Below are 26,503 nucleotides of genomic sequence, written 5' to 3'. Positions count from 1 at the left end.
TATATATATATATATATATATATATATATATATATATATATATATATATATATATATATATATATATATATATATATATATATATATATATATATTATCTCATTTCTCTTAATTTGTTTGTTGCTTTTACTGCTGTAGAGGCTACACCTAAGCTTGTTCTTCAGCTGATGGATGTTAAAGGCCTTACCATATCTCATGTGAAAAGCCACCTCCAGGTTGATCTCCTTAATTAACTCTATTTAGTTTTTGGTTTGTTTTTTTTCTTTTATATATATATATATGCATAAATATACAATTCATTTAAGTTTGGGTCTGAGAAGATGAATTTTTGATCTGAAACAGATGTACAGAAGCACGAGGCATGACCTGGGCAGGCAAGGTATGAAGAAAATCAGTTCTCTAAAAAATTCTTTTCTTCTTCGAGTATTGTGTTTTTTATTTTTTGTTTTGCTTCATTTTTTTTTTCCCTTTTTTGTGTTGTATCATATGCATTTGTATCATTTTTCACCAAAGTGGAAGTAGCATAATTTTTTTTCCTTATCTGTTAGTAACACATGTTAGTGTAACCCACCATTTCCAGCAACCCTCCTGCAACAATTAAAAATTAACATTTTTTTAAGCTTTGTTTTGGAAAAGAAAATTTTAATAAATCTTAATTTATGGTACTCTCTCACATGAGAACATTCATTGTCATGGGCTATACTTGAGAAGGAATTTTTTTTAACTTTTAATAGCTTCTCTTCAAAACCATCATTAAGTGAGAGAAAGCAACACATCTTTTGTAATGATTCATATATATACCAGGAATGCAAGAGAGTAAGTACTCATCATGCAAAGACAATGATGTTGGTGGTGATGCTCCTGATCCCTCTTCAAAACCCACTAAGGAGTTCCTGTCCCAGTTCATGTACTCCCCCCCTCTCCCCCCACTTAAAAGGTTAGCTACCTTTTACCCATTTCCATATACACACACACACACACACACAGATATATATATATATATATATATATGTAGTTCCCCCTTACATAGTCACATTAGGAATTAATACACATACAAAAAGACAAGTTATATATATATATCCACTTTATACCCACCTTTTTATCAATCTTTTTGCTGCTTCTTTTTTTTTTTTGATGGGTAGGTGTTGGATGGAGACAGAAGCGAAGTCCAAAAGCTTGGGATGTTGCAGGACTAGAGAAGGAATATTGTGTTGTGGTGAGAGAGGGGTCTCCTCCCTGTACTGTGTTGCTGATTACACACAACAAGCCATGGTTGTGGACAAGAGAATAAAGGAGGAGGGACTGCTCAGGTATTTGCAGAGAGATGCTGTGGAGGCTGCTGGGCTTTTGGCAGATGCTAATACTTCCATGTTCACATCCTTGGGATGTATGGTTGAAGAATCTGAGCCTTTTATTAAGGTATGCATATATATATGCACAGCATAAAGTGAATATATACATATATAATATGGATTGTGGTGATCTCTCTCTCTCTCTCTCTCTCTCTCTCTCTCTCTCTCTCTCTCTCTCTTTTGGTGTTAATATCTAAAGGCATGTTTGGGTCATAAGAGACTTTTACTTTGGCTAAGAATGGAAATTTGAATGATTATTTGGTTGTGGAAACACTATTCTATTCTATTCTAGTTTTTAGTTGTGGAATGACCAATTGCTTAATACTTCTTTTTGACTAGTCAAGGTGGCAGAAGTGAAATATCAATCTAAGATAACTTAGGTACCAAGCATACCCTATGTATAAGTAATCAGTGTGATCAACTAAGTCATAACCTTTCAGTAGTTTGTGTACCAGAACTCTTACCTATATTGGGAACAAAGTAGTCACCAAAACAAACAGTTTTAAAAAAATTACTGTTTTGTTACATGAGATAAAGTTCACCAAATTGATCTAATAAGTTTATTCAACAAATAAATGGAAGTTTTATCTATGGTCTTGGGCCATCAATGTCATAATATTCATCTAATAGTTGGCATTTAGATTTCAAGGTGTATGGGTTGGCCGTTTCTTTGACTCAAATGAATTTAGGCCGACTGTTTGAATATCGGAATAAGTTATCCAATAAAATTTTCTACTATGATTGTAAATTTAAAGCTTTTTTTTTGCTTATTGAAAAGTTTTGCTATTCATTATTTAGTATGATAATATATTTCATCTAAAAAGCTATTTATTTTATTCTGAAAAAAAAGACTTGAAAAGCCACTATTCCCATTACCCAAATTTATATATTTTGTAAATAAAATAAAAATATATATCGAACAATATATTTATACATCCAAACAAAGCCTCGATCATTTACTAGCCAAAACTTAGCTCTGAATATTTTTGTTTAGTTTGGTGGGGGAAACTCCACATGGGCAACTAATTCATTGGTCAAAACATAATAAATAGGTTAATGAGAAGTTACTATTAATCACGGCAAATGTTTAAAAATTCAATAGCCAGGTTTTGTTCAAAATGTAATTAATTAATGCAAAACTACACCTACTACTTAATTTGGTTAAATCAAGTACTTTAATGCAAAACTTACACCTACTATTACATCATCATATTTCAGTTTTACTACTGATTATTTGTATTATTCAATAATGTTGTTTAGTTACTTAATCAGAAGAAGGTATACGATTTGTTCAGGTTTAGTAATTGCTTTTTATCTTTCATAGATTACCATTTTTCTCTGCTACACTGTTAACAGGCCAACAAACAAAATGAACAGCAACTACATACAGCTGCTACAAAGAACAATGGCTCAGAAGAGAGCTACATTACTACTGGAAGCCCCCTCTTCAGATCAGGATCATTCGGCACCGAGTCCGTGGAGGAGAAGGCGGCGAAACACGGCGATTGTTCGCTCTCGCTGTCCTTGTCGTTAGATCCGAGGAGCACGAGCAACGCATCCCCGGCCAGCGAAAGCAGCGGCGTCTTCTTTTCGTCGTCGCGAAGGAGCTTCAGCAAATGCTCGGATTACAATTCCGGTGGCGGTCGAAGAATCAACTTGGATCTTTCCATGTCCATTTGTGGTTCTTAGGTTTAATTTTGCATCTCTAGATAACTAATTGGCTTCTTGTGTTTAATTTTGTGAATCATCTTTTTTTTTCACTCTCTTTTCTGTTGTCGTCGTTTGATTCGATCTTAACATCTTAGCCTAGTACTGTGAATTACACTACACGCTTTAATAGAATATTAGTTAGAATCTTAATTTGAACACCCAGTAGTCGCATCTCACGAAATAATTACGTTACTAGCGGGTGAACCCTCACCCTTAAATGGGTGGAGGGTACATCCTATACCCCAATGGAGTGTTAAAGGTGTCCATAGACCGGACTTGGTCTGAATAATTAATATACTGTGCTCATACTCTAAAAAAAAATGATTAAAAATATATATATATATATATATATAGAGTTGAGCTATGATACTTTTACAAGTATTATCATCATGGTGCTATTAGGTTTTAAGCCATTGGATCTACTTTTTGATTATTAATAGCCCTTGAATTAAACACTATTCTACCTACCACCATCATCTCAACCTCACATCTCTCCATCCGAGGGCTAAAAACACACAAGTATCACTTCCATGATACTTTTACAAGTATTCTAGCCCTACTATATATATATATATATCCAACTTATTTAACTTCGGGTCGGATTCGGGTCTGAATACTTAAGTAACTAATATATCCATCGGGTCTATTTGTGCTGGTCTGGATAGTAACTACCGTATATTATCCGTTCAAGACTGGATATGAATCGGGTCTATTTTGGATATGGATACCCGTATAAATATATTTTTTTATAGACTATTAAATAGTCTATGGACAAACTATAAAGCCTCCCATAAAAAACTTGCGTTCTAATAAGTTATACCATCCAATAAAAAAACTCGTCTTCTAATAAGTTATACCATCCAATAAAATTCATTCAAAAGAAAAAAAAATAAAATATCTCAATGCATTGATCCAAAATATATGCATCTACTATTACATAGTAAAATGCATACATGAAACATTACAGTGGAAAAACATAATAGTCAGAATAACCAACAAAATAGTTAACAAAATTTTTCTCTTTGTCGATTGATTCTTTTTGCAAGATTTTCAGTAACAAAAATATTGAATCTGTCAAATAAACTATATTAGAATGTATCATAAAAGTACTCAATGAAGGGATTTTAAAAATTTACTTTAAAAAATTGCTCATATCAACCAAAAGAAATGAGTAAAAGAGACGGCTAGGGTTTCATTAGGATGAAAATACGTAGTGACCCCTCATCTATAAGTCATATGAAAATTAATCCTTCAGTTTCAAAAGTTTATTTTTTTTTTATTTACTATCGAATATTTCATCGGATCTGGGTCCTGGTCCGGGTCCGGATTTGAAAACTATTCCGGACCCTACCCATTTAAAAGTTGGGTTTGAGTCGGGTCCAAATTGGGTATGAGTATAAAATATTTGGACTCATACCCGAAACCTTAATGGGTAATTTTCTTTATTCATATACTATTCATTTTTTATCAGATCCGTTTCGAGTCTAGATAGGATCCGGGTAGGGTCCAAATCGGGTATGGGATATCGGATATTTTGGATAGCTTTATGGAGTGTATGTTAATTAGGTGAAAATGGGCTGAGACCCCCTACTTATATGATTATTTTGAATTAACTACCTCAGCCCTAATTATTAAAATTCAAATTATTTTGGCTTTTTATTTCTCAATTTAAATTAATTAATTAATTCATTATAAAAACAGATTTATTAATTAATGGGAGTTAATTATTTTTAGACAAAAATTATCTTTTTAAAGGCTAGTTTGATAAAATTTAAGTTAAAAAGTGTTAATAAAAACAGAATTCTAAGTAAATTTTCTAGAAAAAAAATTCTAATTATTGATATTAAAAAAGTATGGCCAATTTGCATAAAAAATCTACTAGTTTTGAGATTTTGCAAAAATAGACCGTCTTTTTGAATTTTGCAGATTCGAACCGGATTTTTAAAAAGATGATCAAATTACCCCATTTCAAAATGCATAAGAATAACATGCGTTAAATATTTTGAAAAATACAACTGACAAGTCATTATTACAGTTAGATCTACTTATTTCAAAATATATTTAGAAGTTTCATTCTTTTCATACATTTAAATTGTATTACTAAAGCAAGAATATACTGCTGCATAAAATGTAATAAACTTCATCGGAACAAGTTTATGGACATCCAGAATTAAGAAAATGATCAGGACCAGGATCAGGACTGCCGCCGCCGCTCCAGCCGTTACCAGGAGGCAGGTCGATGCTGCCGCCTCAAACATTTTATTTTGGTAACTAATATATTGGGCATTCAGGTCAGGTTTGAACGTGTGAATCGGCCTAAAATATTTTCGGACCTAAATTTTAAATTCGATCCAAACCTAAAATTGTAATTGTGATAATATCCAAAGCTTGGCCCATACATGGCCCGCTAGGCCCGGCCTTGTTTAGCCCTAAACTTGAACCCCAAACCCCGGCCCTCTCTCGTAGTTATAATTTCTCCGTTCCCTCGCTCGCGGCACAACTCCTTTGTGACACCCCAAAATTTGACAATAAATATTTATAAAGATTTCAAATAATTTTAGAGGGTGATGGCCAGTTTTATATGATTTGAACTCAAATTGAGCCAAAACGAATTGTTTGAGAATGAAAATTTCAAAACAGCTGAGTCTAATCTGCCATTGCACAAACAGTTATTTTAGGAGAATTTTTAACTAGGTTATCGACATCCGATTCAGGTGAAATTGGTCTCGTTGGAAAGATCGTCGAGTTATCTTTCTTACGCAACCTGAATCACCCTAAAAAGATATCGGACGAAAGAGTTATTACAATTTTTCTAACAGTCGTCGATGCAGTCCTGAGCTGCCAGCTATTCGGGATTGTACCAATTTTATGGGCAATTTGGTAAATTTGCTAATTAAAAATATAACATATCAATTTAGCTGGTTAACTATTGGTCCAATCATAATTTTTGCCAAGAAAATATAGAGTAAAATAATAGAAATGCCCTTAAGTGGGCTGGTTTGAATGGGAAAAAAGAAAAACTCTTCTATTCTCATTTATTTTCTTCTTTTTCCATTTCTCCTTTCTCTCATTACCCTGATTCTCCTCTCTTTTATTTAGCAATGAGAAGAAGGATTTTTCCTTCAAATTAAAGAGATATAGGAGGAGATCTTTAATGAAGAAAACACATTTTCAAGTTGAAACTTTAGCTAGAGAACAAAGTAAGTAAATTTTCGGTTTTGTAATTTGTGAATATCACAAAATGAATATTTTGGGTTGCATGCATATTTTTCTATTCACTTTGAAGGTCCCAAGCTATTCTTTATGGATTGGCTATAATTTTTGAAGATTTTACAGCACTATATTCAAATATTGAAACCTTAAATTGAGGGATTTTGCCCTATTACAAGATTTTCTTATAATTTTAGGGTTGGAATCCTGAGCCCAAAATGAGATTTTGATTATTAACTTTTAATTCTTTTTATTTGAATTTGGAGGCTAATATTTAGGAATATGAATTGTCTTTGTTTTTAAGAGGTTTTGTTAAGTTAATTGCATGTTAAGAGGCTCCAAAAATTAGGATTTTGATCAACTACGAGATTAAGCTCTTGTAGTTGATTTTAAGAATTTAGAATCCTTAAATTAAAGTGTCAATTATTTTCAAATATATTGGGCAGGAATGTATAATTGAGCTAAATTGTTTGATCAAATTTAAATTTAGTTTATTAATATTTCGATCAATTTATGCTATTCTCGGGTTGACTATTCCGGCTAGTTTTCGGAGGGTATAAACATCTCTTTAAGGTATTATTTGTTAAAATTAAGTACCCCAAACCCTTATATAGGGTTTGAATGAGTTATTTTAAAATTTTTATCTATTTTGAGAGAGTTATGAGCTTCCAAATTAGAGACTTTTGTTCTAATTCGAGAATGGAGTATAACAGTTGAAGTGATGGACTTGAATAAGTCTAAATCATTTAAAGATTCAGAGATTAATGGAGATACTCATTATTTATATATTAGATACTTCGGACACGCACGCCGGAGCTCTTTCGAATGAACACGTCTTAGATCGGTCTTTTCTTATTTTGAGGTGGAATTCTTATCGAGTGTACATGCAAATACACGTAACTATTATTTTAATTTATTTTAAATTTAAATTTATAAAAATTTATAAATCATATTTATCAACAAATTTAGAATAAAATTTATATTTTAAAATTTAATTTTGATCCATTATATAATTAAAAGTTTTTTAATCATTAATTTATATTTGATATCAAAAATTAAAAATTAAATCTAAATCACGATTTAAACTCAAATTTAAATTTTAATATAAAATAGATGAATCGAAGTGCTATTTTTTAACAAATTGATTATAATCGTTTATTTTTATTTGAAATATTTTTAACAGATTGATCATATATGTTCGTAGAATTGAATTTATTGATAAATTTGAATATTTTTTTTAAACAGATTGATCAATCATAACCGTTCGTTCTTATTTGAGATATTTTTTTTACAAATTGATCATAATCGTTCGTAGGAAATATTATTTTATTTCTTCCTTCTGTTATTCTTATATGTTTTTTATATAAAAATGTTGTTTTTTAATAGATTGATCATAACTGTTCGTTTTTAATTAATCACAATCATTTGTAGGCTCGATATAAATTAAAATTTTAATAGATTGATCATAACCGTTCGTTTTTAATTGATCACAACTGATGAATAGTTCAAATTTGATATCAAATTAAATTCAATTTATGATTAAATTTTTTTTAATTTAAATTTATAATAAATTTAATTTTTGATTTACATTAAAATTTTAACAGATTTATCATAACCATTCATTTTTAATTGTTCATAAAAATTGAATTTATAGATGGATAANTAATAAATTTAATTTTTGATTTACATTAAAATTTTAACAGATTTATCATAACCATTCATTTTTAATTGTTCATAAAAATTGAATTTATAGATGGACAATAATCTATCTTTTAACAGATTGATCATAACCGTTCATTTTTAATTGATACAGTCGTTCGTAGGATTGGATTTATAAATGGATAAAAATGCTATTTTTTAACTGATTGATCATAACCGTTCGTTCTTATTTGAGATTTTTTTAATAAACTGATCATATCTATTTGTAGGGAATATGTTTGTAGGGAATATAGAAAATATTATTTTATTTCTTTTTAAATTCCGTCTCTCATTGTCGGAATTCCTATACGCTTTTGATTTTTTTTAACTGATTGTCGGAACTCCCGCGTAATGATCCACGAGCCCTCCGGTGGGTTTCTGGGCCAGGCGTCTGACAAAGCGATTCATGCCAAAGAGATCCTCAAACTCCGCGAGCGCCTCTACGCCATCTACGTGAGGCACACGCACCAGCCCGTCCACTGGATCGAGTGCTTCATGGAGCGAGACACGTACATGTCTCCTGCGGAGGCCAAAAAGTTTGGCCTAATCGACGCAGTTATTCAGAACTGCCCTATCGCGACTGATGTTTCTGGCGGAGGAGGCGGCTGCGGCGACGGGAAGCGTGAGACAGAGGAAGATGCTGCTGGCGGAGGAGGCGGCGACAGCGGCAGCGGCGAGGGGAAGCGTGAGATAGATGAGCTCTAAAGGTTCGATACTTAAAACCCAGTTTCTTAATTCTAAATGTTCATAAATTTGTTTCGATGAATTGCTTTTGTAATACAATTTAGATGTATGAAGAGAATGACACTTATGAATTTGGAATAATTAGGTGGCTACTAGCTAGTCTTCTGGTTTTCAGCGTCTGTGGTTGGATATGCCAATTACAACCAAAGAAGCTATTTGATAAAGAGAATATATGAGAAAGATACAATTATAATAAAACATTAACAGACTCGTGCGTAACAATAGCAGATCTAGTAGTAATAAGATTAGTTTCCATGTAAAAGCATAATGTAACAAATTGGAGTTGCTAATAATTGCTGAAACAAAAAGCTGTACTAGAGAGAGGACATACTTGGGAACGAAAACTATGAATCCATTTGCTTTAACCTTCACTATTCTGGCTTCAGTATCAGTTGGCCTGCCATAGGAAAGAGACGGTCATTTTAGATAGATAAGAATGTTATTTTTTAACTGATTGATCATAACCGTTCGTTCTTATTTGAGATTTTTTTAGAAAACTGATCATATCTGTTTGTAGGGAATATGTTTGTAGGGAATATAGAAAATATTATTTTATTTCTTTTTGGATTCCGTCTCTCATTGTCGGAATTTTTATACGCTTTTGATTTATAGATGGATAAGAATGCTAGTTTTTAACTGATTGATCATAATCGTTCGTTATTATTTGAGATTTTTTTAATAAACTGATTATATCTGTTTGTAGAGAATATGTTTGTAGGGAACATAGGAAATATTATTTTATTCTTTTTTGGATTTCGTCTGTCATTGTTGGAATTTCTATACACTTTTATATATATATATATAGAGTCCGGCTGGGGTATTATCGATAGCACAAGGATTTGGTGCTATCGAGTTTTCCCCGTTATTAAGGAGAAGGAGCGGATAGTGTGCATCAACGGTCCCATCATTGATGACACTACATCCATTGTGGTGTTGCAGCTCATCTCTCTCGCGAAAGATCGTCAGAGTAAACCAGTGCACCTGTTGATCAACTCCCCTGGGGAAACTGTCTCTGCGGGGCTCGTCATTTATGACACGATCAACTTCCCTGGGGAAATTGTCTCTGCGGGGCTTGTCATTTATGACACGATCCAGAGCATCCCCATTCCTGGGGAATGCTAGTTTTTAACTGATTGATCATAATCGTTCGTTATTATTTGAGATTTTTTTAATAAACTGATTATATCTGTTTGTAGATAATATGTTTGTAGGGAATATAGGAAATATTATTTTATTCCTTTTGGATTCCGTCTGTCATTGTTGGAATTTCCATACGCTTATATATATAGAGAAAGTCCGGCTGGGGTACTATCGATAGCACAAGGATTGGTGCTATCGAGTTTTCCCCGTTATCAAGGAGAAGGAGCGGATAAATGAGCGGATAGTGTGCATCAACGATCCCATCATTGATGACACTACATCCACTGTGGTGTTGCAGATCGTCAGAGTAAACCAGTGCACCTGTTGATCAACTCCCCTGGGGAAATTATCTCTGCGGGGCTCGTCATTTATGACACGATCCAGAGCATCCACATTCCTGTGGCAACGCTATCCAGCCTGGGGAAATTATCTCTGCGGGGCTCGTTATTTATGACACGATCCAGAGCATCCACATTCCTGTGGCAACGCTATGTCTCGGTCAGGCTGGATCCATGGCCTCACTCCTTGCCACGGGCACTCCCGGCCAACGCTGTGCCCTTCCTAACTCACGTATAATGATTCACCAGCCCTTCGGCGGCTTTCTAGGTCAGGCCTCTGACATAGCCATTCATGCCAAGGAGATCCTCAAAGTCCGCGACTACCTCTATGCCATCCACACGAAGCACACACACCAGCCCGTCCACCGGATTGAGCAGTTTGAGCAGTTTATAGAGCGCAATATATTTATGTCGGGCGGTGCTAAATAATCTCGTCAATGAGGCCAAACTTCTTGGCCTCCTCAGGCAACATGAATATATCACGCTCCATGAACCGCTCAATCCGACGGGCTGGTGCATGTGCTTCGCATAGGTGGTGTAGAAAATAGCATTTCGATTCATCTATTTTATATTAAAATTTAAATTTGAGTTTAAATCGTGATTTAGATTTAATTTTTAATTTTTGATATCAAATATAAATTAACAATTAAAAACTTTTAATTATATAATGGATCAAAATTAAATTTTGAAATATAAATTTTATTCTAAATTTTTTGATACGACACTGCATCCACTGTGGTGTTGGAGCTCATCTCTCTCGCGAAAGATCGTCAGAGTAAACCAGTGCACCTATTAATCAATTCCTCTTGGGAAATTGTGTCCGCGGGGCTCGCCGTCTATGACACGATCCAGAGCATCCCCATTCCTGTGGCCACGCTATGTCTCTGTCAGGCTGGATCCATGGCCTCACTCCTCCTCGCCGAGGGCACTCCCGGCCAGCGTCGTGCCCTTTTCAACTCCCGCATAATGATTCACCACCCATTCGGCGGCTTTCTGGGTTAGGCTTCTGACATAGCCATTCATGCCAACCAGATCCTCAAAGTCTGTGAGTACCTCTACACCACCTATGCGAAGCACATGCACCAGCCCGTCGGATTGAGCGGTTCATGGAGCGCGATATATTCATGTCGCCTGAGGAGGCTAAGAAGTTCGGCCTCATTGACGAGATTATTTAGCACTGCCCGACATGAATATATTGCACTCCATAAACTGCTCAATCCGGTGGACGGGCTGGTGTGTGTGCTTCGTGTGGATGGCATAGAGGCAGTCGCGGACTTTGAGGATCTCCTTGGCATGAATGGCTATGTCAGAGGCCTGATCTAGAAAGCCGTCGAAGGGCCGGTGAATCATTATACGTGAGTTGGGAAGGGCACGACGTTGGCCGGGAGTGCCCGCGGTATACCACTTGTCACGGGTCTAATGACTTTTTGTCGAAAAGCCCGCGCGGTGCTCGTCTGTCACCTGCACAAGCGAGCCAGCCAAACCGTCCCGAGGCACAACTTCGCAAATTGGTAACGACCGAGAATTGAGAGCAAGCACGTAAAAGAATCCTGCAAATTGGCACAAACAACGTGTATTTTATTGATAACGAAAAGTTGGACTATAAGCGAAAGGCACACGACTCGACTTGGTCGGGCATGGCCGATGAGGGCAAAATGATCACCAAGACACTACGCATTTAGCGAAGTGGGCTCACTTAATACGTCTCACCCAACCTTCCCGTACTACCCTATATTAGTATCCACCCATTTGGCACCCCGGGGATACAAAGGTGCTCACCGAGGGGTACGTTTTCCCACTCCGCACACCCATGGGAAAATAGACCGCCGACTCATGTCCGACACGCGTCCGGCTCAATCCGTTGCATAAGCGGCCATCGTTAGCGAAAACCTATGTCCCCTTGGATGCGTAGCACAAGTGAACCCACGGGTAGCCAACCGGATGCCAATTTACAAGCAATGCCCATCCCAAAGAAGGAAAATCCTATGTCGACGTTGTGCCCGACACAACATTTACAGACTCTTTATAAACTCAATGTTATTGATAAAGTCAGGGCCGTTGACAACTAGAAAGGACCATGACAGACTCCCCCACTTGATTTCTCGACGCCCTCGTTGAGGTCTTCAGCTTGTACCTTCATGCGTGCTTTGTTCTTCCCGACGTATCCGCCGAGGTCTTTTGCTAGTACTCCCTGATCCGGTCTTCTTCATGTTGAAGTGCATCTTCACGCTCCCAACTGGCTTCAGCCTTTGGCAGGTTTTTCCACTGGATGAGGAACTTCCTTTCAGCTGCTCTACTAGGTAGCTTCCGCACTCGGTCCGCCAGAATCTTGTCAACTCGCCTCTCAACTGAGGAAATTGTGGGGGTGGGGCGAGTTGAGATGTTCCTTGAGAGATCTTCGCGGTCGGCATGGTAAGGCTTCAGGCAGCTCGTATGGAATACCGAGTGGATTTTAAGCCACGCTGGGAGCTGCACGTGGTAGGAGACCTTTCCCACCTTGCCCACGATAGGGAATGAGCCTTCATACTTCCGGACCAAACCTTTGTGCACCTTCTGGAACACTCTCAAGGATGCTGGTTGGAGCTTGACCAGCATGAGGTCGCCTTTGCTGTAGTCTCGAGGCCGCCTATTCTTATTGGCCTACTTCTTCATAGTTCTTGCCGCCTTCTCCAAGTAGGCTCGGGCGATCTCGGCATTACGATGCCACTCCTTGGCAAGGTGGTAAGCTGAGGGGCTGCTGCCGGTATACCCGATGACCAAAGTATGTGGTGTAGAAGATTGCTGGCTGGTGATGATCTCGAAGGGGCTTTTGTTTGTCGCAGAGCTCCGCTATAGGTTGTACGAGAACTGGGCTACATCAAGTAGCTTTACCCAGTCTCGTTGGTTGGCACTTACGAAGTGCCGAAGATATTGCTCCAGCAGAGCATTTATTCTTTCAGTCTGGCCGTCAGTCTGGGGATGCAGGCTGGTAGAGAAGTATAGTCTGGAACCCAAGAGCTTGAAGAGCTCCGTCCATAATCGCCCGAGGAAGCGAGAATCCCTATCACTGATGATGTTCTGTAAGACTCCCCAATACCTCACTACATGCTTCAAGAATAGCCGCGCCGTCTCCTCAGCAGTACAACTTATGGGTGCAGGGATGAAAGTGACATACTTCAAAAATCGGTCCACACTTTGTCAAATCGTGCCCTCAAAGGAAGTCCCTCATGCGGTGCAGACAAAGGACCCCGAATCCGACGAAGAGGAAGAGGCAGCGGAGATAGGAAGCATTCGGATGGGGACACTCCGGTTGCTCAATGCACTCAAGGGTCAAGTGGGGGAGAAAGAGAAGACCCCACTACCGCGCAATCCCCCTCACTAAAGGAGAGTAAGCATAGTGAGCTGATGTATGTGGACATCAAGCTCAACGGCAAGACAACTAAGGCGATGGTGGATACAGGTGCTACTCACAACTTCATTGCGACGGGGGAAGCTGGACGTCTCGGACTTACGCTGAGAAAGGACGAAAGTCGCATGAAAGCAGTGAACTCGAAGGCCCAACCTATTGCGGGTCTTGCGAAAGAAGTGCCTGTTAGCATCGGCTCGTGGACGGGTAAAGCCAATTTCATGTCCGTGCCGGTAGATGATTTCCAAGTTATCCTCCGGATGGAGTTCCTCCAGATGTCTAGAGAGGTACCCATGCCATTCTTGGATGCCCTCTGCATGATGGGAGATGAATCTCCATGTGTCATTCCGGTGGTGCGGAAGACACCGGATGCCGGACAGATTTCAGCGCTCCAGCTCAAGAAGGGTGTGAAGAGGGGCGAGCTGACTCATGTGGCGGCTTTGAAGTTGGAAACTGGGAGTGGGGACGAGACTCCGACACCACCTGAAGTGGCGAAGCTCTTGAAGGAATTCAAGGATGTCATGCCCCCAGAGCTACCGAAATCCTTGCTTTCCCGACGAGCAGTAGACCACCGAATTGAGCATGAGGGCCCCGGCTTGCTCTCCCTATCGTATGTCTCCCTCGGAGTTGGCACCAGCCTGACCGAGACATAGCGTGGCCACAGGAATGTGGATGCTCTAGATCGTGTCATAAATGACGAGCCCCGCAGAGACAATTTCCCCAGGGGAGTTGATCAACAGGTGCACTGGTTTATTCTGATGATCTTTCGCGAGAGTGATCTTTCGCGAGAGAGATGAGCTGCAACACCACAGTGGATGTAGTGTCATCAATGATAGGACCGTTGATGCACACTATCCGCTCATTCTCCTTGATAATGGGGAAAACTCGATAACACCAAATCCTTGTGCTATCGATAGTACCCTAGCTAGACTATATATATATATATATAAAAGGGTATGGAAATTCCAACAATGATAGACGGAATCCAAAAGGAATAAAATAATATTTTCTATATTCCCTACAAACATATTCTCTACAAATAGATATAATCAATTTATTAAAAAAATCTCAAATAATAACGAACGATTATGACCAATCAGTTAAAAACTAGCATTCTTATCTATCTATAAATCAAAAGCGTATAGGAATTCCGACAATGAGAGACGGAATCCAAAAAGAAATAAAATAATATTTTTCATATTCCCTACAAACAGATATGATCAGTTTTTTAAAAAAATCTCAAATAGGAACGAACAGTTATGATCAATCAGTTAAAAAACAACATTCTTATCTATCTATAAATCCAAAGCGTATAGGAATTCCGACAATGACAGACGAAATTCAAAAAATAATAAAATAATATTCTCTATATTTCCTACAAACATATTCCCTATAAACAGATATGATCAGTTTATTAAAAAACTCTCAAAAAAGAACGAACGGTTATGATCAATAAGTTAAAAAATAGCATTTTTATTCATTTATAAATCCAATCCTACGAACGACTGTATCAATTAAAAATAAACAGTTATGATCAATCTGTTAAAAGATAGATTATTGTCCATCTATAAATTCAATTCTTTAAACAATTAAAAATGAACGGTTATGATTAATCTGTTAAAATTTTAATATAAATCAAAATTTAAATTTATTATAAATATAAGAATAACAGAAGGAAAGAATAAAAGAATATTTCCTACGAACGATAATGATCAATTTGTAAAAAAAAAATCTCAAATAAAACGAACGGTTATGATTGATCAATCTGTTTAAAAAAAAACATTCAAATTTATCAATAAATTCAATTCTACGAATAGATATGATCAATCTGTTAAAAATATTTCAAATAAAAATAAAAGATTATAATCAATTTGTTAAAAAATAGCACTTCGATTCATCTATTTTATATTAAAATTTAAATTTGAGTTTAAATCGTGATTTAGATTTAATTTTTAATTTTTGATATCTAATATAAATTAACAATTAAAAACTTTTAATTATATAATGGGTCAAAATTAAATTTTAAAATATAAATTTTATTCTAAATTTGTTGATACGACACTACCACTGTGGTGTTGGAGCTCATCTCTCTCGCGAAAGATCATTAGAGTAAACCAGTGCACCTGTTGATCAAATCCCCTGAGGAACTTGTCTCCACGGGGCTCGCCATCTATGACACGATCCAGAGCATCCCCATTCCTGTGGCCACGCTATGTCTCGGTCAGGCTGGATCCATGGCCTCACTCTTCCTCGCCACGGGCACTCCCGGCCAGCGTTGTGCCCTTCTCAACTCCCGCATAATGATTCACCAGCCCTTCGGTGGCTTTCTAGGTTAGGCTTCTAACATAGCCATTCATGCCAATGAGATCCTCGAAGTCTGTGAGTGCCTCTACACCACCTAGGCAAAGCACATGCACCAGCCCGTCGGATTGAGCGGTTCATGGAGCGCGATATATTCATGTCGTCTGAGGAGGCCAAGAAATTCGGCCTCATTGACGAGATTATTTAGCACTACCCGACATGAATATATTACGCTCCATAAACTGCTCAATCCGGTGGACGGGCTGGTGTGTGTGCTTCGTGTGGATGGCATAGAGGCAGTCGCGGACTTTGAGGATCTCTTTGGCATGAATGGCTATGTCAGAGGCCTGACCTAGAAAGCCGCCGAAGGGCTGGTGAATCATTATACATGAGTTAGGAAGGGCACGGCGTTGGCCGAGAGTGCCCACGGTGAGGAGTGAGGCCATGGATCCAGCCTGACCGAGACATAGCGTGGCCACAGGAATGGGGATGCTCTGGATCGTGTCATAAATGACGAGCCCCGCAGAGACAATTTCCCCAGGGGAGTTGATCGTGTCATAAATAACGAGCCCCGCAGAGACAGTTTCCCCAGGGGAGTTGATCAACAGGTGCACTGGTTTACTCTGACGATCTTTCGCGAGAGAGATGAGCTGCAACACCACAATGGATGTAGTGTCATCAATGATGGGACCGTTGATGTACACTATCCGCTCCTTGTCCTTGATAACGGGGAAAACTCGATAGCACCAAATCTTTGTGCTATCGATAATACCCCAGCCGGACTCTATATATATATATATATATATATATATATATATATATATNAAACAGATATAATCAGTTTATTAAAAAAATCTCAAATAATAACGAACGATTATGATCAATCAGTTAAAAACTAGCATTCTTATCCATCTATAAATCAAAAGCGTATAAAAATTCCGACAATGAGAGACGGAATCCAAAAAGAAATAAAATAATATTTTCTATATTCCCTACAAACAAATATGATCAGTTTTCTAAAAAAACCTCAAATAAGAACGAACGGTTATGATCAATCAGTTAAAAAATAACATTCTTATCTATCTAAAATGACCGTCTCTTTCCTATGGCAGGCCAACTGATACTGAAGCCAGAATAGTGAAGGTTAAAGCAAATGGATTCATAGTTTTCGTTCCCAAGTATGTCCTCTCTCTAGTACAGCTTTTTGTTTCAGCAATTATTAGCAACTCCAATTTGTTACATTATGCTTTTACATGGAAACTAATCTTATTACTACTAGATCTGCTATTGTTACGCACGAGTCCGTTAATGTTTTATTATAAGTGTCTTTCTCATATATTCTCTTTATCAAATAGCTTCTTTGGTTGTAATTGGCATATCCAACCACAGACGCTGAAAACCAGAAGACTAGCTAGTAGCCACCTAATTATTCCAAATTCATAAGTGTCATTCTCTTCATACATCTAAATTGTATTATAAAAGCAATTCATCGAAACAAATTTATGAACATTTAGAATTAAGAAACTGGGTTTTAAGTATCGAACCTTTAGAGCTCATCTATCTCATGCTTCCCCCCGCCGCTGCCGCCGCAGCCGCCTCCTCCGCCAGAAACATCAGTCGCGATAGGGCAGTTCTCACGTAGATGGCGTAGAAGCGCTCGCGGAGTTTGAGGATCTCTTTGGCATGAATCGCTTTGTCAGACGCCTGGCCCAAAAACCCACCGGAGGGCTGGTGGATCATTATGCGGGAGTTGGGAAGGGCACGGCGCTGGCTAGGAGCGCCCGCGGTGAGGAGGAGCGAGGCCATGGATGCAGCCTCACCAAGACATAGCGTGGCCACCGGAGTAGGGATGCTCTGAATGGTGTCGTAAATGGCAAGCCCCGCGGAGACAATTCCCCCAGGGGAGTTGATCAACAGGTGCACCGGCTTCGTACGACTATTTTTCGCAAGAGAGAGGAGCTTCAACAGCACAGTGCACGCGGTGTCGTCAGTGATGGGACCGCTGATGCACACGATCCGCTTCTCGTTGAGAATGGAGAGGAGCCCGTAGCAGCGGCTCTGCAAGGCCGCCGCGGCGGAGGCGACGAGGCGGAAGAGGCTGCGACACCACATCGGGGGCGAGGAGGATTAGAGATGTAGAGTTTGGGGAAGGGGGAGGGGAAGGGGAGGGAGGAAGACGACGAGGGTTTGAGGGGATGAGGAGTTGTGCCGCGAGGGAGCGGAGAAGGGTTTGGGGTTCGGGTTTGGGGCTAAACAAGGTCGGGCCTAGCGGGCCAGTATGTGCCAATCTTTGGATATTATCACAATTATAATTTTAGGTTTGGATCGAATTTAAAATTTAGGCTCGAAAATTTTTTGGGCCTATTCGTACGTTCAAACCCGACCTGAATGCCCAATATATTAGTTACCAAAATAAAATGTTTAGTTATAGGTATAATATGTTTAACCATATAAGAAACGAATGATAAAATGTATTATATATACTATAGTATTATTAAGGATATATATTAATGTGTTATGTTTGCCGCCGAATGTCTTGACGAAGTCCCTGCATGAATCCCCGAGCAAGAGCGTGAACTCCTGGTCGACGAGGACCGCGAGAGACCCGCATCCCACCTTCTTCGTAAAACTTCCTATATGAAAAATTAAAAATTATATAAGAAGGAAGAAGATGAAATAGTACTGTTAAAATAATATTACACTATTTTAAAAAAAAATTTCACTATTGTAAATAAACGTTGCACTCTTTGAGACAGAAATTACACTTTTTGGAATCAGATTTACACTCTTTAGGATGAAGTTACACTATTTAGGTAAAATTTACATTATTTTTTTTCTTCTTCGTCCTCCAATTTACACTATTTTTTTTCTTCCTCTTCTTCCTCCTTTTTTCTCCTCCTCCTCCCTGAAGCCTTATGAAGAGAGAGAGGGAAGTCGCAAGAGAGAGAAAGAGAGATATCGTGCGCGCGAGAAGGAAAGAGGGAGAGGGGGATGAAGGGGGTGGCGGCCCGCTCATCGTCCTCGACTCGGCCGCCGCCGCCATCTTCGCCGCCCCCACCTCCCCCATCTCGAGCCCCACCTGCACCAAGGTGGGCTGCTGAGGCAGTGCTACATGATGTCGCAGCCGCCACCCGAGCCGCTATGCCACCCGCGCCTTTGCAACCGCCGCATCCCACCTTCTCCGCTCCCCCGCGCCGCGCTCTGCTGCCGCTACCACCAGGGACCCGCTCATTATCCTCGACTCGGCCGCGACCTCCACCTTTGCCACCCCCATCTTCCCCATCTCGAGCCCCACTCGCACCGAGAAGGTGGGATGCAAAAGCGATGCTACAGGATGCCGCGACCGCCACCCGCGCCGCTGTCACCACCCGCGTCGTTGCAGCTGCCGCCGCCTCTAGGGGCCCGCATCTCGCATGATGCCGCGGCCGCGGCCGCCACCTGCACCGCTGCCGCTACCGCATCCCACCTTCTCTGCTCCGATGCGCCGCGCTCCGCTGTCGCTGCCGCCAGGGGCCCACATCCCATCTTCTTCGTAGGGCTTTAGGGAGGAAATGGAGGAGAAAGAAGGAGTAAGAAGAGGAAGAAAAAAATAGTGTAAATTAGAGGAAGAAGAAAAAAAAAATGGTGTAAATTTTACCTAAATAGTGCAACTTCATCCAAAAAGTGTAAATCTGATTTCAAATAATATAATTTCTATCTCAAAAAATGCAACATTTATTTAAAATAGTGCAAAATTTTTTTAAAACAGTGTAACAGTATTTTTTATGCAATTTCATCTTCTTTCTTCTTATATCGTTTTTTATTTTTCCTGTAGGAAAAAAAATATTTTTTCTTTTTATTTTTTTTCTTTATAATTTTTTTGTCACGATCTCGCCCTTGCCCTCTATCGCAGGCACCGCCTTCGCCGTAGTTTTCTCCCCCCTCTCGTCGGTGTGCTTCTTGCCCCCGAGAAGCACTTCCTCTTCGTCACCGGCGGCAGTGGTGAGCTATGGAGGCGGTGAAGAAGGGTCGAATAGAAAAAAAAAGAGTTGCGACACGGTCTTGGCGGGGTCGGAAGCGAGGAGGGCAGGGGATGCACGGGCGAGGGTCAGGGCGTGAGGGGCAAAGGCAAGGCAAGCCGTTTCCGCCTCCGCCGCCTTCTTCGAAAAGAAAAAAAAAAGAGCGGAGAGAAAAAAAAGGAGAGAGAAAAAATAATAAGGGCATTTTGGTCAGTTTACTAAAAATCAGGACCGAATCTACAAAATCGAAAAAGACGACCCAGTTTTACAAAAGCTCAAAACTTATTAATTTTTTATGCAAATTGGCCTAAAAATAATATATATATATATATAGAGAGAGAGAGAGAGAGAGAGAGAGAGAGAGAGAGAGAGAATTGAGCTAGAATACTTTTAGAAGCACCAATCCCTTGGTGCTTCTAAGTTTCTAACCCTTGGATCTACTCCTTAATTACTAATACCACTTAGATCAAACACTATTCCAACTACCACCACCTACGACCATCATCTCAATCATACATCTCTCCATCAAATGGTTGAAAACTCAAAAGCACCACCCCCATGGTGCTTTTGAGAGTATTCTAGCTTAACACTCTCTCTCTCTCTCTCTCTCTCTATATATATATATATATGGGCTTTGTGATAAATGCATGAAGTAGGCCTCAACAAAGCCCGATAGGTTTGGGGCTTTGTGCTTGGGTCTGAGCCGGACCTTTATTCTTTAAAAAATAGGTAAATGCCTGCCCCCATTCCAATTTTTTTTTTTTTTAAGGATAGTGCATCCTTTTATTATTACGAGCGCGGAGCAGTAGCGAGGGAGAATAGATGGTAAGCAGGCTCATGTTGTGTGTGTTCCACAAGTAGAAGCTAAGTAATTTCAGCATCAAACCTTTCCAATTTAAAGATAAGAACAAAATTCTCAAATACTCTTACGGGAGGAAAATCAAAATGCTATTAAGAATAGAGAACTAATATTTATATTTTATTTTTTTGTTCTTTTTTAGATGAGTGAATTTGGTATTATTAATAATCTTAGAAGCTAAAAAATAAATAGCAAACACCTATTTCGAACCTTTTTTTTTTTTCTTTAGCAAAAGTATTCACCCACAAAAATGAGAGTTGNTGGATTGATCAAGCCACATGCTCAAAGTTGCGTTTGCGGCGTCGACAGCGTTCGCACACCCGAAAGAGACCCGCTCCACATCAGTAGACTGTGAACTCCAAAGTAGAAGCCAAATTTTGATGTTTTAACGTCTTTAGTAAAAAAAGTGCTTTATTCATAGCATAACATAATTAAAATAGCGTCCGGGTACTATACTATCGATAGTATCAAGTGCTTAGTGCTATCGAATTTTCCGCCGTTAGATTTATCGCATACTATTCAACCAACCGCTCACTTAACCCTAGAGGATCACTATTATCCTAACCGCACAAACCTTCATCCAAAGGTCGAAAATCTAATAGTATCAAATGCTTGATACTATTAATAGTATAGTAGCCTTATTATTCATTAAAATAAGGACCAAAGATGCTCTACACAGATAACCTTCGATAGGAGCGAGGAAGTGGCAGCAGTAGGGGTGGAAGAGGCAAGCACAGGAGTTAAAAGAAGACCCAGGAATCATCATCTGATCATTTCCACTCCTCTGCATGCCCCTTCCACTGCTACTGTTACCACTCAAAATGGATCTCTCTCTCTCTCTCTCTCTCTCTCTCTCTCTCTCTCTCTCTCTCTCTCTCTCTCAATAATCTCTCTTCTTGCTTCAGCTGCATCAGTTCGTTATTTGTAGCCATCAAACATATACTAGAATGTAGGATGCAGTACAGGGGGGGAAGTGGTACTACGAATTTTAACATAAGACTTTGTTATGACAGTACATTACAGTATGTGGTACTGCTTGTACTGCACTTGGCTAGTAGGAATTGGGTGAAAAACTTCTCAATTTTGATTCCATTATACTTATCTACCAAATTTTAGAAAGATAAAAACGTTCAGAACTTACCTAAATTATGAATTATGTTTAGTTAGCTATCAAGTTTTTTAAAATTTTAATTTTACTATCCAATATTCAGTTTGTTTGATTTGAGTCAATCGACGACACTTTAACTTTAAAATTCGAAAGCTTCGCTTATTTTCGCATATTTAGTTAATATATTTCATGTAATTCTCACAACTAAAAATTTATTAAAATAAATAACTTGCTTAGAAGTCAAAAGTACTGTCTGCTGACTAAAATCAGACAAATGAAAATATTCGGTAGTAAAATCAAAATTCTAAAAGATAAGATAGCCAACTCAAAATGGTCCATAGTGAGGTAATAGCTTGAGCATGAAGTTGTAAGAGTTAAATCATGTTAAGGAGCCATAGTTAGCATAGAATTTTGCGGAAATTAAGGTTGGATGGTTAACTGGAACAAATTAAAATCTATAGATACTGCTACTCACAACATACATGTATATGCTAACTCAATCATCAACTCAACCAGATACAACAACATCAATAATTTCATTGCATGCTGTGACATTGTTAAGCAAGGAATACCAAGTTGAATGATCAGGAATTATACTCCTATTCGCCATCTCAACCAAGTAACTACAGGCTCTATCAGACTCTTGTTGCCTACAAAGAGCATCAATCAAAGCACCATAGCTACCTGCATCAGGAGCGCAACCCCTCCGCGCCATCTCCTCTAGCAGCTTCGAAGCGCTCCTCCAATGGCCATTGTCGCAGAAACCACGAACCAAAGCGTTGAACATCGAAACGAGCGGAAACAAGCCCGTGCCCATCATGTCATTCAACAGATCAAATGCTTCCCTCGTCCTTCGCTCTTCGCACAGAGCTTTGATTAATCCAGCGTAAACCAACGCGCTCGGAACTCCCCCTTCCTTAACCATCTGATCATAGACTAACTTGGCTTCTGCCACATTGCCAAATTCGCAGAATCGCAGTATCGTCAAGCTTTTATCGACAGCTCTAGGAAAAGCACTTGCCATCCTATGAAGAAACTCAATGGCTTCTTCGACTCTCCCTTCCTTGTAAAGCCCATAAAGAATGCTATTATAAGGACTAATCCTGTTTCCATAATCCCCTCTCTCTTCTTGCATTATAGCCAATAGGTCCAATCCATCGCCGACTCTTCCATTAGAGCACAACCCGCGAATCAACATATCGAAAGTTTCGAAATTGGGACTAATCCCATCGTTCCTCATCTCACTGAAGAGCTCTGAAGAGGCTTCCACTTTTCCAGCATTGCAGAACCCTGAGATGAGTATGTTGTAGGTGCGCACGTTGGCGAGAACCCCTTTCCTCTCCATCTCCCTGAGAACCCTCAGGCCCACCTGCGGCTTCTCCGCACAGCAGAAGCCCTTGATCAGAGTGTTGTACGCCACGGCGTCGACCTTTCCACCTTTCTCCTCCACTCTGTCTAAGACCTCTACGGCCTCCGCGGCGCGGCCGCGGGTGCAGAGCAAATCCACGAGCTTGGTGACGGCGATGGCGTCGGGGATGAAGCCGAGGTCGAAGCTTTTCTCGAGCATGACCATGGCCCTGACGGGGTCGCCCGCGGCGCAGTACGCGGAGATGAGGATGTTGAAGGTGACGGCGCTGGGCGCGGCGTCCATGGCGCTGGAGAGGCTCCGCGCGCGGCCGACCTTGCCGCCGCGGCAGAGGGCGTGGACGAGGGTGTTGTAGAGGACGACGCTGGGCTCCAAGTTCGCTCTTTTCATGGAGCGGAGGAGCTTGAAGGCCTCGTCGATGCGGTTGGTGCGGCAGAGGCCGTTCATGAGGATGGCGTAGGTGCGCGCGTCGGCGCGGCGGGCGATGGCGGAGCGGAAGAAGCGGCGGGCGCGGTCGAGGTCGAGGGAGACGAGGCGGTGGAGCGCGGCATTGAGGAGGGGGACGCCTGGGCGAGGATTAGGGCTACGGGATCGGCGTCGTCTCCTTCCTCGGACGCGGTGGTAAGGGGGTGATGAGAATGGGAGGAGGAGAGAGCTCGTTGGAGAGGCTCTAATGGTGGAAGAGGAGGAGGAAGAAGAAGAAGGGCTTTTGGGGTTTTTGCGAGGAGACGCATCAAGGGAGCGAGAGCGCATGAGATGGAGAGATGAGTCGCGTTGATTAGCAAATGCGAAATCGAACGGGAATGGATCGGACCCAAATTAATTTGGTTAGCCTCTTTGCTTCGATTCGACCCGATCCGATCTGGCTTAGCCCAACCCAGATTGCCAGGTTGAATCGTTTTTGCTTGTATTTATTATAATTTAGATTTGTAATGAATATAGTAACTTTTTGACAACTTTGCTGATACAGATGGGACCTTGAAATGGCCTTTTAGATCTCAAAATTGTAAGTGAGAATCTTTTACTTCTAGATTCTAATAATTAATTAACTCACAAATATATAACAAATGAAACACAAAATTATTGGTTGGTAGATGAACCTGATCTGATTGCATAATTAAGTGTATTATTATTGGATTGCATTTTCTCAACTTTATCAGCTTTTTAGGGCTGCAACTGCAAGTGGACGAATAAACATGTTCTTTATTTAGTAATAATTGAGTCGTAATAAGCTAGAATGTCTACGATTACTTGTTTGGTTATAAAACATTGCAAATTACAGATCATAAAATTATAACTAGTGTAGTTATCCGCGCGATGGGGCGAACAGATACTATCGAAACAATCATTATTTTTATAAAATAAAGAATATTAGTTTAAATGGTCTGTAAAAATTGGTGAAAAACTATTAAAGATGATATTTTTATACTTATTAACTCAACAATCTATATAATTAAACTTAATAGTTCAGTCAAGAAATTACTAAGATTATAAGAAAGAATAAATATATACACTTCTAGAAAGATCAAGTATTTCTTCAATTTTAGAGTTAGCAATACTGAATGTATGAGTAACACCAGCTAATTAATTTATGATTGTAACATTCTCTTCACATTTCTTGTAAGAGTTGTAAATGCTTACTCTCCTGCCAAGAAGTTTAATTTCAATAAAATTTAAAGTGATGCACAAATAATTCTTGGCTTAATTTAAATAAATATAAATTTACTTGCAAATTTTGTAAATATATTATGTATCATAACGGAGAACAGCTTTGGTCATCAATCCGGCTGTAGAGGCTTAACTCTTAGTGTCCTATGCAACATTCGAAAATGAGTGAAGATAAATTTAAAATAATTTTTGAATTATAATCCACAATCTTTAAGAAGGAGATTATTTATACAAATCATCGCTAAGTTTGAAAGAGTATCAGACAGAAATAGATTATGCAGAATGAATAACCTTTGAAAATCTAAGTTAATATAACTAATCAATCACTTAATGGCATCATTACTAAAAAATCCAAAATGCTAACTATTCTTACATATGTTAGAATTGTTTAACGCAAAATCCCGTAATAGCAAAATTTCATACCAATGAATGCAAACTATTTGTCTTCTTAATTGATTGTCTACTGCTAACAAAAGTGGAATAAATTAGACATCGCACACTTCTTTTGTTCCTTCAAATTGGTAGCAAAATACTCATATTTTCAGAGTAAATAATCCTAATTGGCTTTTTAATATTACTACTCAACTCATGAATCAAAACAAACTTAACAATTAATTCTATAAAAATATCTTAAAAAATGTGAGAAAAAAAAAAGCACATGAAAATACACCTAAATGAGAAATTCATTCTCAATTTTGTATGGCCCTAGTTTTTAACAAAAGTTAATTTATAAAAAAAATTAAATTTTAGCCCTATTATTAAATAAATAAATAAATAAATAAATACTCACAAAATTCGTCACCTCCTCAACAATACCGCTATTCTCTGCAAGGGAAAAACAAAAAAAAAAACTAATTAATCCCAACACTAAATGTCGGCAATGTATGCGAAATAACTCAAATTAAATCCAAAAAAATGCTCTAATTAGTCATGCCAAATCGCTTAAATTTAATCCATACTATAATTAACGTCAAAATATCACTAATACCAAATCTTGCAAATTGAACGAAAAAAAAAAAAAAACCGTAGTTAACCTCAAAATGTCACATATTCATGCCAAATCGTTCAAATTGAACCAAATAAATTTTAATTAATCTAAAAATGTTGCTAGTTCTCACCGAATCACTCAATACTATAATTAATGTCAAAATATCACTTATACCAAATATTGCAAATTGAACGAAAAAAAACCGTAGTTAATGCCAAAATGTCACCTATTCATGCCAAATCGTTCAAATTGAACCAAAAAAATTCTAATTAACCTCAAAATATTACTAGTTCTCACCGAATCACTCAAATCTATATAAAAAAATTATTATATTTGAAGAAAAAATACTCACGGATGGAATCGATGGCATGGAGATTGCAAAAGTGATATGTGTAGAGAAGGATCGATGCGAGAACATTCAAATAAAACTAATCTTGTAATGATTGGCGCTAAGAGCCTAAATTTAAAATCTAATTATTTTACATATTAGGTAAATATATTTTAAAATTTTATAAAAAAATTAGCAAAATAAAATAATGAAACGGTGGCTACAAAAAAACAAAAGCGTATTTAAAGTTGATTTAGTAATCAATTATGATTATAATTATCGTTAATTAATAAAACATTAATATAAAATT

At 38.6% G+C, this 26,503-nt stretch overlaps 5 protein-coding genes across 5 annotated transcripts; 2 read left to right on the top strand and 3 right to left on the bottom strand.

Annotated features, from left to right (window-relative positions):
• On the top strand, nucleotides 140-3,112 carry LOC109714566. The gene is made up of 5 exons (XM_020239255.1): nucleotides 140-215; nucleotides 343-379; nucleotides 805-937; nucleotides 1,143-1,419; nucleotides 2,709-3,112. Exons 1-5 carry the CDS (start codon nucleotides 168-170, stop codon nucleotides 3,039-3,041), a joined length of 828 nt encoding a protein of 275 aa, XP_020094844.1. The 5' UTR covers nucleotides 140-167; the 3' UTR covers nucleotides 3,042-3,112.
• Nucleotides 8,322-11,367, top strand: LOC109714645 (ATP-dependent Clp protease proteolytic subunit-like). The gene is made up of 4 exons (XM_020239341.1): nucleotides 8,322-8,655; nucleotides 9,568-9,722; nucleotides 10,271-10,569; nucleotides 11,295-11,367. Exons 1-4 carry the CDS (start codon nucleotides 8,322-8,324, stop codon nucleotides 11,365-11,367), a joined length of 861 nt encoding a protein of 286 aa, XP_020094930.1.
• LOC109714643 (ATP-dependent Clp protease proteolytic subunit 2, mitochondrial-like) lies at nucleotides 16,079-17,341 on the bottom strand. The gene is made up of 2 exons (XM_020239339.1): nucleotides 17,270-17,341; nucleotides 16,079-16,597 (listed from the first exon to the last, which is right to left on the bottom strand). The coding sequence occupies exons 1-2, from the start codon at nucleotides 17,339-17,341 to the stop codon at nucleotides 16,079-16,081; spliced, it is 591 nt and encodes a 196-aa protein (XP_020094928.1).
• On the bottom strand, nucleotides 17,436-17,990 carry LOC109714642 (ATP-dependent Clp protease proteolytic subunit, mitochondrial-like). The gene has a single exon (XM_020239338.1). The coding sequence runs from the start codon at nucleotides 17,988-17,990 to the stop codon at nucleotides 17,436-17,438; it is 555 nt and encodes a 184-aa protein (XP_020094927.1).
• Nucleotides 22,278-23,962, bottom strand: LOC109714641 (pentatricopeptide repeat-containing protein At2g17525, mitochondrial-like). The gene has a single exon (XM_020239337.1). It carries the CDS (start codon nucleotides 23,960-23,962, stop codon nucleotides 22,352-22,354), a length of 1,611 nt encoding a protein of 536 aa, XP_020094926.1. The 3' UTR covers nucleotides 22,278-22,351.

This window comes from Ananas comosus, linkage group 8, assembly GCF_001540865.1.
Source record: "Ananas comosus cultivar F153 linkage group 8, ASM154086v1, whole genome shotgun sequence".
NCBI lineage: Eukaryota > Viridiplantae > Streptophyta > Magnoliopsida > Poales > Bromeliaceae > Ananas > Ananas comosus.
Note: the sequence above shows the minus strand (reverse complement) of the source record. Positions and strands in the feature narration are given on the sequence as shown.

Excerpts from the sequence above, each read along its gene's own strand:
- LOC109714566 (XM_020239255.1), top strand. The coding sequence starts at position 168 with ATGGATGTTAAAGGCCTTACCATATCTCATGTGAAAAGCCACCTCCAG. Across the intron at positions 216-342 it reads ATGTGAAAAGCCACCTCCAG|ATGTACAGAAGCACGAGGCA; the intron begins GTTGATCTCCTT and ends GATCTGAAACAG. Across the intron at positions 938-1,142 it reads CCTCTCCCCCCACTTAAAAG|GTGTTGGATGGAGACAGAAG; the intron begins GTTAGCTACCTT and ends TTTGATGGGTAG.
- LOC109714642 (XM_020239338.1), bottom strand. The coding sequence starts at position 17,990 with ATGTGGTGTCGCAGCCTCTTCCGCCTCGTCGCCTCCGCCGCGGCGGCC.
- LOC109714645 (XM_020239341.1), top strand. The coding sequence starts at position 8,322 with ATGATCCACGAGCCCTCCGGTGGGTTTCTGGGCCAGGCGTCTGACAAA. Across the intron at positions 8,656-9,567 it reads CGGCAGCGGCGAGGGGAAGC|TTTTCCCCGTTATTAAGGAG; the intron begins GTGAGATAGATG and ends GGTGCTATCGAG. Across the intron at positions 10,570-11,294 it reads CCCGTCCACCGGATTGAGCA|GTTCATGGAGCGCGATATAT; the intron begins GTTTGAGCAGTT and ends TCGGATTGAGCG.
- LOC109714643 (XM_020239339.1), bottom strand. The coding sequence starts at position 17,341 with ATGTATGAAGAGAATGACACTTATGAATTTGGAATAATTAGGTGGCTA. Across the intron at positions 16,598-17,269 it reads CTAGTCTTCTGGTTTTCAGC|GACAAGGAGCGGATAGTGTA; the intron begins GTCTGTGGTTGG and ends CCCGTTATCAAG.
- LOC109714641 (XM_020239337.1), bottom strand. The coding sequence starts at position 23,962 with ATGCGCTCTCGCTCCCTTGATGCGTCTCCTCGCAAAAACCCCAAAAGC.